The sequence below is a fragment of the Juglans microcarpa x Juglans regia genome, chromosome 2D (genome assembly GCF_004785595.1).
Source record: "Juglans microcarpa x Juglans regia isolate MS1-56 chromosome 2D, Jm3101_v1.0, whole genome shotgun sequence".
Classification (NCBI taxonomy): domain Eukaryota; kingdom Viridiplantae; phylum Streptophyta; class Magnoliopsida; order Fagales; family Juglandaceae; genus Juglans; species Juglans microcarpa x Juglans regia.
In genome coordinates this window covers 42938795-42953291 of record NC_054596.1, presented here as the reverse complement: position 1 = coordinate 42953291, position 14497 = coordinate 42938795, and the positions used below count along the sequence as shown (strand labels likewise).

Genomic DNA, 14497 nt, shown 5'->3' with positions numbered 1-14497 from the left:
TTCTCTCATCTTTCTTCTTTCCTGATCAAGAAAAGTCTCTCTGTCTCCTTGTTTCATAAGAGAGGAGGGTAGTGCCGTCCTCTCATCTTCGTTCCATGCACCTTCGGCAACACATTTTTTTATATGTTCTTTTACTATTTTTTCTAATTTTTTCTTTCTACCAATTTAGTCTAGGCCGATTTATCGTTTTCTAACAACTGGATGTCTACATGTGCCCCACTATACAACTCTTCAACCACTGATCTACTAGTACAAGGCAGAACCATCCTGAAAATCTCGATGCACGAGTCTCACGCGTGGCTTAGCCCACATGTGGCCACCACGTGACATTACATCGAAACACTTTTTGACAACACATGCATCGTATCAATAGATTCATCATCCCAATATTTGTTAGATCAAACCCACCCCATTCTAATACCATCTCCACATGGAGGTGCATGGCCTCCATACGTTGCCATAGTTGTGCTTGAAGAAATCTAGCGACTGGCGATTCGAGCTAGTCGATACTATCTATCCCACTATATTTTTGTTTTTTCTAACTGAAAATCTTGAGAATGAAAATGTCAATCTCTTTTTCGAATATCAAGCCAACAAATTGTAATGTACCACACCACCTCTAGAGATGGTGATCAACTTTTTAGTCTCAAAATTTGATTTATTTTCTTCTTTTATATTGTGCTTATAGTAAAAGAGGTGTTTGTAACGTCGACTAATATTTTGTTCAAAAACACCAACCACCTCGTGTACCTTGATCTTTTTATTTTAATAAAATGTTTGTTTTAGATATATGTTTATGTATATATTTATGATGAGAAATAATATTTATAGTCGTGAAATGTATAAGTATTGTGTATTTTTTTAAAAAAAAAAAAGTAAGTAAATTCAAGACTTACATAATAAAAAACTAATTTTTTAATTGTAGATCTTGCTTTTTTAAAAAGGATTACACGACACTTATATATTTTCGATTGTATCTATCTTACTCATTTATGATGCTTCTTAAAAAAGCGACTTATAAAACCAAAGTTTTTTTTTCTCTAAATTAGTTTTTATTTTTATTCCTAACAAAATGATCAAAACACCCCCCAATGATCTTAGCCGTAATAGAGAAAAATGAAGGGGAAGCTGCACATTTCTATTCATCATTTAAAAATATATAATTTTATTTTTTATCTTTATATTCTATATTCTATATGAGAATAAAAAAAATAAAATCATATAGAATTATATGAAATATGAGATTTTATTCATATAGAATTATATGCAGGGCTTATGTTTATAATTTTTCAAAAGTGAAAGCCCAGGCCCCAGAGCCACAGGCATTCTCGACTCTCCAGAACCTTCCCAAACCCCTATCGGAAAGGAAACCCCTACTAAAACCCTAACACCCATTCTCTTGCTCACACTCGGACACAGTCGCACACTGATCAGAGCCCGCACTCTTAACGCACGTACTCTAGAAGCTTCTCTATTCAGCATGCACAGGCTCTCTCGGCGCTCCGTTTCCTCTATCCTGCGCACCGTCGGTGGTGCCGCACGGTACCGTAAAGCCGTCACCCCGATCTCCTCCTCCTCCACCTCCGTTCCCATCTTCGACTCCGTATGATCTTCAATTTTCTAATTACAATATTTTTTTTTTAGATTTTGATTAATCATTAAAATGTTAAATTCTTTTACCCGGTTTGTTCATTTTTTAGTGAAAAAGATCCTCTTTTATACCTTTTTAGTGGAAATTGATAAAATATATTTGGGTTTTTATTTTTTTGCATGTTAAAACCATTTTCTCTCCCTCTGTATGTGCGTGCCCGCATGGAAATTCATGTTTTGCTTAGATAATCATAGCTTTATGCTAGTGTAATCGCATTTAAGAGCTTATTATATTGTTTCACCTGTTTGTTACTATTTATATTATGTAAAGGCATATGTCTAGCATTTATTATTATTATTATTATTATTATTATTATTATTATGTCAAGGAACCTCTCCAAGTCAAGGCCTGAGAGTAACGGTCCAGTGCACCACACCTTCGGAAGTTTTTCATACACGAAACTGGTTAAATCGTTGGATTTTCACCGGGGTTTGTGGTCCTAAAGGATTGTTTGAACGCATATGTCTAGCATTTTACTTTTGTACTTTTTCTAAAATTAATTTTTTTTCGTAACTATTTATTGGTATTACTGTTTATACTGCATTTGATAAGTATGCAATTTATCTAAAATTTTCAGTTGCCCGGATTGGCGGATTACCTTATTTCTTGTTAATTTGTTTTCTAAAATTGTACGGACCTTTAAAATAGGTTAAAATTGTTGACACTTTTAAGACTGATCATATTTTTTCCATATAAATTGGTTCAACTGGTAGTGCTTCTAATAAGAACTGTCTTGTCCCAATTGACTTTGAAATCTTTTGGACGGTTCTGTTAAACTATTTTATCGCTTCATGTTATTGGTGTTTGTTTTGTGCTGCACTGCCTTTTTCTTGGGGAATGATGTCGGATGTTTGATAATGAGTAGGTGGGAGTGGACGAGTCCAGAAGTCGATGGTACTCAGTGTTACCTGGTGGTAGAAGTGTTGCTATCAAGTCTTCAACTCAAGTAAACTTGAAAGACTCTCTGATCTTGGGCAGGAGATATGAGTCTGCTGCTGCGGCATCTGATGCATCAGCCACCCCACCAGCTGAGAGATACGAGTATCAAGCAGAGGTACACCAGGGCTGGTGGAGCTTTTATTACACAGCATAGTGGTTTTGAACTTTTCTTATAATTTCGTCTTGGTTCAGGTCAGTCGTCTCATGGACCTCATAGTTAACAGCTTGTACAGCAATAAAGAGGTGTTTCTTCGGGAGCTTATCAGGCATGTTTTGATTCATCTGTGGTGCATGAGTAATATTTTCTTAAATACTTCTGCCTAGAATTATTTTCTATCTTGTTAAATTGGGATTAGAGTTTAAAATCTGCAGCTGTTGGAGCATAGGCCGGTCATTATCAAATTGCAAATTCTTCTCTTGTAATCCTTCACACTTTATCAACATTAACAGTTCAATGAATTATAGGATGATGATTATCGTTATTTTATTTTTTGTTTTTTGTGATTTCGCATAATATCATTATTCTGTCCTGAAAGTGGATGTGAATTTGATGGGAAGCTGCTTGGGTTTAACGGGGATGGCTGCATTGTAGTTGCTCACTAGCATTGAACTTCGAACATATTCTGAGAAATATCAACCCCAAAGAAAGTTCAAGTTACATTTGAGTGGGATGGCACTAATTATTTCTGTATGTGATCTATTAATACCAACAGCAATGCAAGTGATGCCTTGGACAAGCTACGGTTTCTGAGTGTTACAGACCCTGAGCTTTTGAAGGAGGCAGCTGATCTTGATATTCGTATCCAAACTGATAAGGACAATGGGATTGTAACTATCACGTAAGCTGCACTCATAGTTTCTGAAATGATCTTTCCATTCTCATATACCATTGCTGAAGCCCCTTCTGCTCAATGCAGGGATACTGGCATAGGTATGACTCAGCAAGAACTTGTTGACTGCCTTGGAACTATTGCGCAAAGTGGAACTGCAAAATTCTTGAAGGCATTGAAGGTCTTATCTTCTCAAAACACACTTTAAGTTCGCTCGATCCTTGTGCTTTAGTCCAAGAAATGTTATGTACTTAAGGAGATTGAAAAACCTCACAGGATAGCAAGGATGCTGGTGGAGACAACAATTTAATTGGTCAATTTGGTGTCGGATTCTATTCAGCATTCTTGGTTTCTGATAGGGTATGTCTCTGCCTCAAAATCCAGATTTCTTGCCCTTGAATTCCAAGTTTTAATGGTATCTGTAAATAACATATCTGTTGTTATTTTCAAGGTGGTTGTCTCAACAAAGAGCCCAAAATCTGATAAACAATTTGTGTGGGAAGGAGAAGCCAATGCAAGCTCCTATACTATTCGGGAGGAGACAGACCCTGAGAAACTTATACCTAGAGGAACCCGCCTTACATTGTATCTTAAGGTGAGAAAGTATATTTGTTTAAGAGGAATTTGTTAACTGTTGATTAACTCTCCAAACTTACTTTGTGCTTCATCTCCGTCTGATTTCCAGCGTGATGACAAAGGTTTTGCACATCCAGAGAAGATTCAGAAGCTTGTGAAAAACTATTCACAATTTGTTTCATTCCCAATATACACCTGGCAGGAAAAGGGATACACCAAGGAAGTATGGAAATTTGCTCCACACCCTTAGTTATAATGTACAAATTTCACAACATATTGTCATAAGTAACATGAGTGAATACACCCTCTAAGATCTCAAAGGTTCTTTTTACCTTTTTAATTAGCAAATAAAGTTTGCACATCTTGTGCATTTATCCTCTTGGGCTCTGTTTCAGGTTGAGGTTGATGAGGATCCAGCTGAAGCCAAAAATGATGAACAAGATGACAAAACTGAGGTATAGTTTCTTGATTTGATTTTCCATGTTCTCATTGAACACGAATTGCATTCTGCTTGTAACTAATATTATGGGTTTGCAACCATTGCACAATTGACCCATGACTTTATATTGTAGCAGAAGAAGAAGAAAACCAAGACTGTTGTTGAGAAGTACTGGGACTGGGAGCTAACTAATGAGACCCAACCTATATGGGTGAGCTTGAGATTTCATAATTTCCATATTTACTGAGCATCAAGTAACACCATTGGTTTAGAAAAATCTAAGGCATGATCCTGTTGATTGTGCAGCTTCGCAACCCAAAGGAAGTCACAACAGAAGAATACAATGAGTTCTACAAGAAAACTTTCAATGAATACTTGGATCCATTGGCATCTTCACACTTCCCAACAGAGGTAATTATGATAATTGCACTCTTTTACAATACTGCTCGATTATAACGCTCTTGCTTGTTCCCAGTTTCCTATTTTCCTCTTTGAAAGCCCATTCACACATCTTTTGAATCGTTATGTGCTACTATCATAAAATTCAAACTTAACTCTAATTGAATGAATAAATGACAGCTAGGCTTTTTCTTGTTCTCAATTTCCTTTTTCCTTTTGGATTCTCTCACGTATATTTCAAAATGGTATTTGCTTCTAACATTCTGCAAAGCTTAACTCTATTTTTTTTTTTTTTTGACAAGAATGCTGGACTCTAATTAAATGAGGAAAGAACGGCTTAATTCAGCATTTACTCTTTCGCGGAATGTGTGATCTTTTCTTCAGCACATATGCTTACATTATGGTGGCTGTTTATAGTGCTTTCTGAGCTGATGGAGGCTGTTATTGCAGGGTGAGGTAGAGTTTAGGTCTATACTTTATGTGCCAGCGGTTGCTCCCATGGGAAAGGATGATGTAATCAATACCAAGACCAAAAATATAAGGCTTTATGTGAAACGCGTGTTCATTTCTGAGGACTTTGATGGAGAACTGGTAAAAATAATGACCTGAGTTTGGTCGAGACAGGACTTTATTTAGTTTTAACCTATTAGTTTTCTGGTGCTAATCATTTTCATTTATGCTTGAATAGTTCCCACGATATTTAAGTTTTGTAAAAGGTGTTGTGGATTCAAATGACCTTCCACTCAATGTCTCACGTGAAATTCTTCAAGAGAGTCGACTTGTAAGCAACATCTATCTTTTTATTGGGGACTGTATCTTTTTTTTGTATAGCCATATCACTTCTAAGTTTGGTTCTTTGCTGTACTGAAGGTACGAATTATGAGGAAGCGTTTGGTTCGAAAAGCCTTTGATATGATTCTGGGTATATCGTTGAGCGAGAACAAAGATGTATGTCATCATAATCGTTGTCATCTTCTTCTTATTCATGTTCCTTCTCTCCCTACATCATGCTTGTTTGTTCCTGCATGGCTGTGTGTGCCTGGTGTACATAAGAACAAGCTTGGCAAACTGTAGAGGACCATATATTTCCATTGTTGTTTTTACATATCTACCATTTGTTCTAGGATTATGACAAGTTCTGGGAGAACTTTGGCAAACACTTGAAACTGGGTTGCATTGAAGACCGTGAAAACCACAAGCGTCTTGCTCCATTGCTTCGATTTTTCTCTTCCCAGAGCGAGAATGAGTTTATCAGCTTGGATGAATATGTTGAGAACATGAAACCTGAACAAAAGGATATCTATTACATTGCTGCTGACAGTGTAACGAGTGCTAAGAACACACCTTTCCTGGAGAAACTTAGTGAAAAGGATCTTGAAGTATGTGCTTGCTTTTCATATATGTTAGGGTTTATCCAATTAGGCTATGCCATGGTTTTCATCTGATAGTTATGTGTGTTTTACTTAATTCTATTGGTAGGTGCTGTTCTTAGTTGATCCTATTGATGAGATTGCCATCCAGAACCTGAAGTCATACAAGGAGAAGAATTTTGTTGATATTAGCAAGGAAAATTTGGATTTAGGTTAGCCTGTTGAATTCTTGTGTGAGAGGATGCATTTGTTTCTCTCATATAACAGCCATCTTGTTCGCCAGAATCAGTAATGTTAATAATGATAGGTGGACGGTTCTGAATAACAGACTTAATTGAATGGTGCAATTTGGATTTTTGCAGGTGATAAGAATGAGGAGAAAGAAAAGGAGATGAAGCAGGAATTTGCACAAACATGTGATTGGATGAAGAAACGTTTGGGTGATAAAGTTGCCAGTGTTCAAATTTCAAACCGTCTGAGCTCATCGCCCTGTGTTCTGGCATCTGGCAAGTTTGGTTGGTCTGCCAACATGGAAAGGTAAATTTCCTTCTTTTATTGCTGTTAAATACCATGCTTTTGAGAATATATATGACGTAGTCTACCTATAAAAAAAAAAATTATATGATGTGGTCTGTCACTTTCAATTCATCGTAGGCTAATGAAGGCACAAGCTGTTGGCGATAACTCTAGCTTGGAGTTCATGAGAGGCAGAAGGGTGTTTGAGATCAATCCTGACCACCCAATCATCAGAAACTTGAGTGTACTGTTAACATAAAAAGCCTAGCTAAACGAACACGCAGATACACACAGAATATATCTAGTGGCAACTTACACAGCTTTGTAATAATGTCTCAACACTGTTTTGCAGGTTGCATCCAAGAGTAACCCAAATGACGAAGATGCTCTGAGAGCCATTGATCTTTTGTATGATGCGGCTCTGGTTTCCAGTGGTTTTACTGTGAGTTTTCATTCTTTCTGAATATCTCCTGCTCTGAAGATTGCTCTTATAATGTTGTATTTGGCCTACATTTTGATTCTTGAATCTGACTATCTAAGGAAACCCATTATCCGGTTTGGTGAGGCACATGAATGTGCTTTTCTTGAAGTCAGAGAGGTGCCAGTGTGGCAAGTGGGACAATTGAATTCCCCAAATAAATTCGGTACCACCTAAGAATGCAGTAGAAGAACCAAAGTGTTCGTCAGTGCATTTGTTATGAGTTCTATAATAATATATCTAGATGACATAATCTCTTGTTTTGTAGCCTGAAAATCCAACACAGCTTGGTGGGAAGATATATGAGATGATGGGCATGGCTCTTTCTGGCAAATGGTCAACACCTATTGTAGAAGCTTCTCATGCAGATGCCAAGTTGAACAATACAGAAACAATTGAAGCTGAGGTGGTGGAACCTGTCGAAGCTGGTAGTAAAAAATGAGGATCCAGAAATATAAATACATAATATATTTTTAATTTATTTTCTCATTCGACCTCCTATAGGACATACTCTAATTAGCATCACCTCCTCATTTGGAGGTCTCGGCTTAGGTAGACTTTTTGGTGTAATGTTGAATTGATGGGATTGTCTTTTTTGTTTTTGTTGGCTTGGCAATCTGAAATTTATTCTCTTTTGGGACATGGTTCCCGAGTAGTAACAAATAAAAAAAAAATTTTGTAGCGGTCGAGTAGTAGCATGGGGTAATAAACCACTAATTACACCTAGTAACTGGTCGATGTTTCCCAAAGGTCATTCTTTCTTGACCTTCGATGTGGCAGTAAGAGGAAATTGTAGCACCACTACAGCAGTTTGTTCATCAGTAGCAGGGGGCATTCGGTTCAACACTACTGGTACTAATCCAAAGTACCAGACCGAACCAACGGGAAGCGATGGCTCTATGTGAAGGCATAAGGGAAGCAATTGCCAGGTCTATTAAATATATAGTTATAGTCGGAGATTTTCATTGTCATTGATGCTGTTAAAGACCCTGAAAAGGCCATGGACTGGTCAATTCAGCCTATAGTAAGAGACATCAATCATCTCCTCCTTTCCTTTGAAAGCTGGAAGCTTTGGAAAATATATCAAGATTGCGCATTCAATTGCGTAATGGGCAGCTTCAACCAAAATGTTTGGCTGCCTTCCTCTCACCTTTATACCGCAAGTTTGCTGCCATTACATAGTGGGAAAGATTCTCCAGTGGATCTATAGCATGAACACTAGTTTCCGTTTTGTATTAACAATAGACAATGTAATATAATCTTGCCTTAAAAAGAAAAAACAAATAAAAAAAAATCATAAAATAAAGCCTGCATTATGTATTTATTTCTTTTAAGGATTAATTTAATACAAAAAAAGAGTTGTGGGCAAAGATGATTCTTTAGAACAAATATTGGAATTATTATATATATATATATATATATATATATATTATTGATGTATCGAGAATAAATGAATCATCCTTCCAATTAAAACCAATCAAATTCAAAACTCTTAAGGTCAAAAAATTCCAAAAAGCAGCCGAACCGAGCAGCGTCTTTGACCAATTTGTCCAATCATTGGCCGTTAATTCTAGAAGACTTTTTTCCTGCGTAAAATATAAGAGAAAAAAAAAAAGTATCTGTAATGGTAAATTATGCCACCGTCTATAATCATTTTGAAAAAAATAATAAAATATAAAATTTATATGAAAAAACTTTATATATATCTATATATAAAAAGGCGGGCTGTGTTCCCATTCTGCCCTTGAAACACGGAGATTTATATTTTGGGACCCTTCCCACTCCTCTCCGGGCAATCGAAGTTGTAGTCTTCATCCATCCGCTTGGATCTCAGCTCGGCAAAGTTATCTTCTCAAGCCTTCTCTTTTCTATCTTCCGGTGAGTTCTATTTCCTTTTTAATTATCGCCCTCATAAAAGGGCGCAAACTTCAACTATATTTTTACTTTCTTTTTCGGTCTTTTTTTCAAATTTTTTAAAGCTGTCCTCTTTACGAAGCGGAAGTGGCTTTTTATGCGCTGATAGATTTTTTTTGGGGGGGGGGGGGGGGGGGGGGGGGGGTTACTTTTTTGTTCTTTCGTTCTCTCAGTAATCAAACATGTTGGGAAAACTTGCTATAAACAGGTCCGTGGTAGAGTGTCTTTTCCTCGGTGATCTGCTGGTTTTATTGATATGCTGTATTGTTTATATTATTTTATTTCTAAAATGCTTTTTGACCTGTGTTTATATTGCCTGAATTATGTGCTGTGCTACTTTGTTCTGCTGATAAATTGATCTGCATCAGCATGATTGTGTTTGTGCGCAAAGCTTGAAAGCTGATAAGACACTGAAATATTGGTTATAGATGAATTTTTGATCGAATATTGATCATAGATGATTGAATTTGTGTGAAGCTATAATACATGCATAAACATTTGAAGCTTGAGAATACGCTGTTTTTTTTTTCTTTTAATTGGCACTGAGTGTCCGGAAATACCGTCCCAACTAATTCCGGGAGTGCACAGGCCCTCTACAAGGAGTATCCTGCAAGTGCACTTTGGGTAATTCAATGGAGAAATCCTCCATCCTGACCCCTAGAGATTGTTTGCACCTAAGGGGATTTGAACCTTAGACCTAGGGGGAGCATACCCCAAGCCTAAGGCCTTTACCACTTGAGCCAACCTCTTACCCATCTTGTTTAAGTGACTGTTTGCCTAATTTTCTCAGTCCATATGTTTTGTGGAATGATAATAATCTTTTGTCCTCGATTTTATGAATGAAAAGTTGTGCTTTTGTGTTTGTTTTCTACTCTATATAGCTTTGCATGCTTGAATGTTTGGTTTGAGGTATATTCTGCTATCTTAAGTTTTCTTGGTTCTTCATTCAATGTGGTCTTTAGGATAAGAGATAAGAAGTTATAACTTTTGGATATGGGTGCCAATGATAATTAGTACAATGATCCTATTGCCGACCGGCTTCAGGATTAGTGGGAAACTGATTGATGGGTACACCATCTAATTCTAATATTCACCACCAATCTTCTTTGAAAATGCTGCCTCCCCGTCAGCACCCAAGGCCTGGAGGACTACAAACCTCACTATCCCTTGTCTCTTCAGATGCCCGCCTCTCCCCAGAGGAACCCAGATCGCATTCTGATCAAATTCGTGAATCCCCAACCGAGAGTGCTAGTTCTCGAGAAACTTGGCCCACTGCCGATGCCATCATGGCAAAGAAGATGATGGAAAATGGGAAAGCTGAAAATGATTGTCCTGCGCAATCAGTCATTCGCCGAGTTTCTATTGCAGATAAGATATCTCTTCGGGACATAGCAAGAGAGAGAGTTGATATTATTTCTGAAAAGATGCATCATTTACCTGATGAGGTTCTAGAAGAGTTGAAAAATGGACTCCGAATTATCCTTGAAGGCAATGGTGGTTCACAGCAAAGAGAAGAATTTTTAATGTTGCAGAAGCTTCTCCAGAGCAGAACTGATTTAACCGCAAAGACATTGATTAGAGCTCACAGAGTACAGCTCGAAATTCTTGTTTCAATAAACACTGGTATTCAGGCATTCTTGCATCCTAGTATCAGTCTCTCTCAGACTTCACTGATTGAGATATTTGTCTACAAGAAATGCAGAAATATAGTATGCCAAAACCAGCTCCCAGCCGATGACTGTACATGTGATGTATGCATTAACAGAAATGGTTTCTGCAATCTTTGCATGTGTGTAATCTGTAACAAGTTTGATTTCGAGGTAAATACCTGCAGATGGATTGGGTGTGACTTGTGTTCTCATTGGACTCATACAGATTGTGCTATTCGTGATGGACTCATTAGTATGGGTCCTTCTGTTAAGAGTGGAGCAGGTCTATCTGAGATGGTTTTCAGGTGCAAGGCATGCAATCGGACATCTGAGCTTCTTGGTTGGGTTAAAGATGTTTTCCACAACTGTGCACCAGCCTGGGAGCGGGAGGCTCTGATGAGGGAACTTGATTTTGTTAGTAGGATCTTTCACGGAAGTGACGACCCTCGAGGGATTAAACTCTTTTTGAAGTGTGAGGATCTCAAAGAAAAAATGAAGAGTGGATTAGAGTCATTGGCAGCTTGCCGGGCAATTTTAATGTTTTTCCAAGGTACATATACTTAGAAGCATTCTAAAACTTATAGAATGTATGGTGTTTTTGCTCTTTCTTTCTTTCTTTCTTTCTTTAATTATGATATATCTTTGTTCCTTATGAAGAGCTTGAGGTGGACGGTTCGAAGAGTATGGAAAATGGGGAAGGTGGACGGATGATTGCCCCACAGGAGGCATGCAATCGTATTGCTGAGGTGGTGCAGGAAGCCGTAAGGAAGATGGAAATGGTGGCTGATGAGAAGATGAGAATGTTTAAGAAAGCCCGCATGGCTTTTGATGCTTGTGACCGTGAGCTTGAGGACAAGGCAAGGGAGGTAAAAGAACTGAAGCTGGAAAGGCAGAAAAAGGAACTGCAGGTCGAAGAGCTGGAGAAATTTGTGAGGCTTAAACAGGCAGAAGCTGATATGTTCCAACTCAAGGCCAATGAGGCAAAACGAGAAGCTGAGAGGCTTCAGAGGATTGCTCTTGCCAAGTCTGACAAATCAGAGGAAGAATATGCGAGCAGTTACCTGAAACAACGGTTAAATGAGGCTGAGGCTGAGAAGCAGTTACTGTTTCAGAGGATTAAGCTGCAAGAGAGTTCTCGTGCATCACAGAGCAGTGGTGGGGGTGACCCTTCTCAGATGCTGATGTATTCCAAAATCCAAGATCTAATTTACAATGCCCCACCTAAGTCCAACGGCCAGCCAAATGAACGTCACCCTCTCAGGACAAATCCGTAAGGAGTGGTTTGTAGTATGTTGCTAACTTCACCATATAATTATTGAAATCACTTTGTTGCTACGCTAATGTGGATGAATTGCTGTTTGGTTGTGTGTGATATTTGAACAATTTTATCTGTCTAAGGTGAGCATACTACTAAAAATCTATTTGGAACTAAATGCCGACTCTTCCATTGGTATATCTATGTACAAATGCTTTGGTGACCACACCATGGTGCTGGTGCTGCAGTATGTATATGAAATGAGATGAACTAAATTTATAGATATTATACTGCTTTTTAAAATTGGTGGAACTTCAGATGTGAGGACTTATTTCATTACTGGCTTTTTCTTAAACCTGTTATATAGATCATGACTTGGACCAAGACTTTGCTTGATTATTTGTCCCTGGAGTGGCAGTATTATTTTCCTACATACATGTTGCTTTTAGGTTAGTTCGCAGATGGCTTATGCATGAGGAATTGGTCTCCTTTTTCTTCCGTCTTTCGTTTGTGTACATTCTCCTTTGCGGGCACTTGGTTGGCCAAGACACTATAGGAGCAAATAAGAGAGTAATGAAATGAGGTTTCTGCAAAGTTCTAGCAGACTGGCACTAAAACACATATGAAGAGTGCTAATAAATAATATCATCAGATGTCACTAATAAAATCTTTATGATAGTGGAGAGCTAATCCTTTCTAGTTTCTTCAAAGTGGGTTGGATGTAAAGTGCTCAGGAGGTTCACATTACAGCTAGAGAAGGCAAACGTGATCTAGGATATCTTTGCCTGCTTGTTTGAAGATGGGTTCGAACATTATAGTAAAAAAATAAAAAAAAAAACATTTATTATGGATAAAATGATGGAAAAAGTTCTCTTTGTCGTGAATGAAAATTGAACAAAAAGACAGCACCATGAAAAAACTTGATAAAAATGTTCTGATTTCATGAAATCACATAGAAAAAACGCAGATTACTCGTGTTGCAAAAGCCACAAAGTAGAGTTCAAAAAAAGAAGGCCAAAAAGTATCATGGTTAGATGAACAGCTACAATCCTCCAATGTCTGCAATATTGTCTCTACCTTGATTAGGTTGTGTGTCACCTTCTGCTTAGTACCTAACGGTGTTTTATTATACGATGTGGCAGGACCCATATCCAAAGGAATCGTGCCTGTGACCTCACAATTAATTCAAACCTCAATCTTAATAGTGCTTTGTCATTTAGTTGATAAAAATCTAGGATGGCCTCCCATTTAGGTCGGGACAAGCAACAAGGGTCAAAGCTGATATGTAGAAGAAAGACGATGGCTTACTGTACTATCGATTGCTTCTCATTTCCTATATATAATTGAATCCGGTTCTGGATTTGCAATTGCATACGGAAATTGGTAGGAAAAAACAATGAAATTCAGGGGGGAAAAAAGAAAGAGTTTTAGGAGAGATAAGCAAGCAAGTGAAATGATATTTGCAAATCGTGAAATGTGTCAGCGTCGCGCAATCCCTTTAAGAAAAATGAGTAAATATGTGATCCACATGAAAAAAAAATTAATTTTTTAATAATGAATCTCACTCTTTTTCAGAACGATTGCGCGATGCTTGTGCACTCTACGATTGTATGTAACATTACTCACTGATCGATCATATTGGTCAAATCGAAATATTTTAGGAAATAACTTAAAGCCATTTAGTTAGGTACGAAACTTCCTACAATTATATAAACAAAAGCTAATAATTGTATAAATTTAAGGCGAGAATTGGATGGGTTTTTAAACTCAATCCAATAATCATGCATGCAAAAGGCTAAAGCCAGTAAACAAAGGATTAAGCCTGCGTGCATGCATCTTCCAATAAACCAATTAGCATATGCTGACTTTATGTTAAATAGATTATTTTAGGTCATATACTAGTTTTTAGGTTCAACATTGATTGATTAGGTACCTAATCAGAGACAGCAAAGCTAGCTTAGCTACGACTGCATCATGCAGATATATTTAAAAGAAAATAAACAAATATTAATGTGACCTAACCTCACAAAGAGGCTGATAAGGAAAGGCCAGAAGCAGCCCAGAATCCCGAATACCCTCAAAATTTTTGAGCATATCTTTGGGGTGAGCTGACCACCTGCATTCAAACATATATGTTATTTAAAGAAAATAAATTCATACAAAAATTATAAAATGAATAAATAAATAAATAAATGTTGGAATAGATCTTTTTTCTTTTTCCCATGAATACTTTCACATGAATATTGTTATCAATAACTCATGAGAATAGAGAATGCATGCATGCAGTACTGGCGATTCATGAACATGATCATGGGATTTGCAATTTCTATATATGTTTTCTTTAAGGTAGTTTCAAGATCAAGGAACAAAAATCCTAGAATATTCTTTTGATCCATCTTCTCCAAGCTCCAAACTTGGGCAAAATTAAAAGTAGGCATGCATGAGATTAAGATCATAGATAGATACTAACTACTGTTTGTA

At 37.3% G+C, this 14497-nt stretch overlaps 2 protein-coding genes across 7 annotated transcripts; both read left to right on the top strand.

Annotated features, from left to right (window-relative positions):
* The first annotated feature begins 1316 nt into the window (after nt 1-1316).
* On the top strand, nt 1317-7840 carry LOC121250169 (heat shock protein 90-6, mitochondrial). 2 transcript variants are annotated; one of them, XM_041149153.1, is made up of 20 exons: nt 1317-1603; nt 2517-2705; nt 2783-2856; nt 3304-3429; nt 3508-3601; nt 3697-3780; nt 3872-4015; nt 4106-4219; nt 4392-4451; nt 4569-4646; nt 4742-4846; nt 5285-5425; nt 5523-5615; nt 5705-5782; nt 5959-6213; nt 6314-6416; nt 6567-6741; nt 6859-6964; nt 7073-7162; nt 7467-7840. In XM_041149153.1, exons 1-20 carry the CDS (start codon nt 1481-1483, stop codon nt 7638-7640), a joined length of 2406 nt encoding a protein of 801 aa, XP_041005087.1. In that variant the 5' UTR covers nt 1317-1480; the 3' UTR covers nt 7641-7840. The 2 variants fall into 2 exon arrangements, with proteins under 2 accessions (XP_041005087.1, XP_041005088.1); XM_041149154.1 differs by having other exon boundaries at nt 1318-1603; nt 4572-4646.
* A 1079-nt stretch (nt 7841-8919) lies between these two features.
* On the top strand, nt 8920-12319 carry LOC121249165 (OBERON-like protein). Of its 5 annotated transcripts, XM_041147869.1 has the most exons (4): nt 8920-9076; nt 10075-10180; nt 10292-11311; nt 11419-12319. In XM_041147869.1, the coding sequence occupies exons 2-4, from the start codon at nt 10177-10179 to the stop codon at nt 12033-12035; spliced, it is 1641 nt and encodes a 546-aa protein (XP_041003803.1). In that variant the 5' UTR covers nt 8920-9076; nt 10075-10176; the 3' UTR covers nt 12036-12319. The 5 variants fall into 5 exon arrangements, with proteins under 5 accessions (XP_041003803.1, XP_041003800.1, XP_041003804.1 ...); XM_041147866.1 differs by having other exon boundaries at nt 10075-11311; XM_041147870.1 differs by lacking the exon at nt 10075-10180 and having other exon boundaries at nt 8943-9076.
* Nucleotides 12320-14497: the final 2178 nt, after the last annotated feature.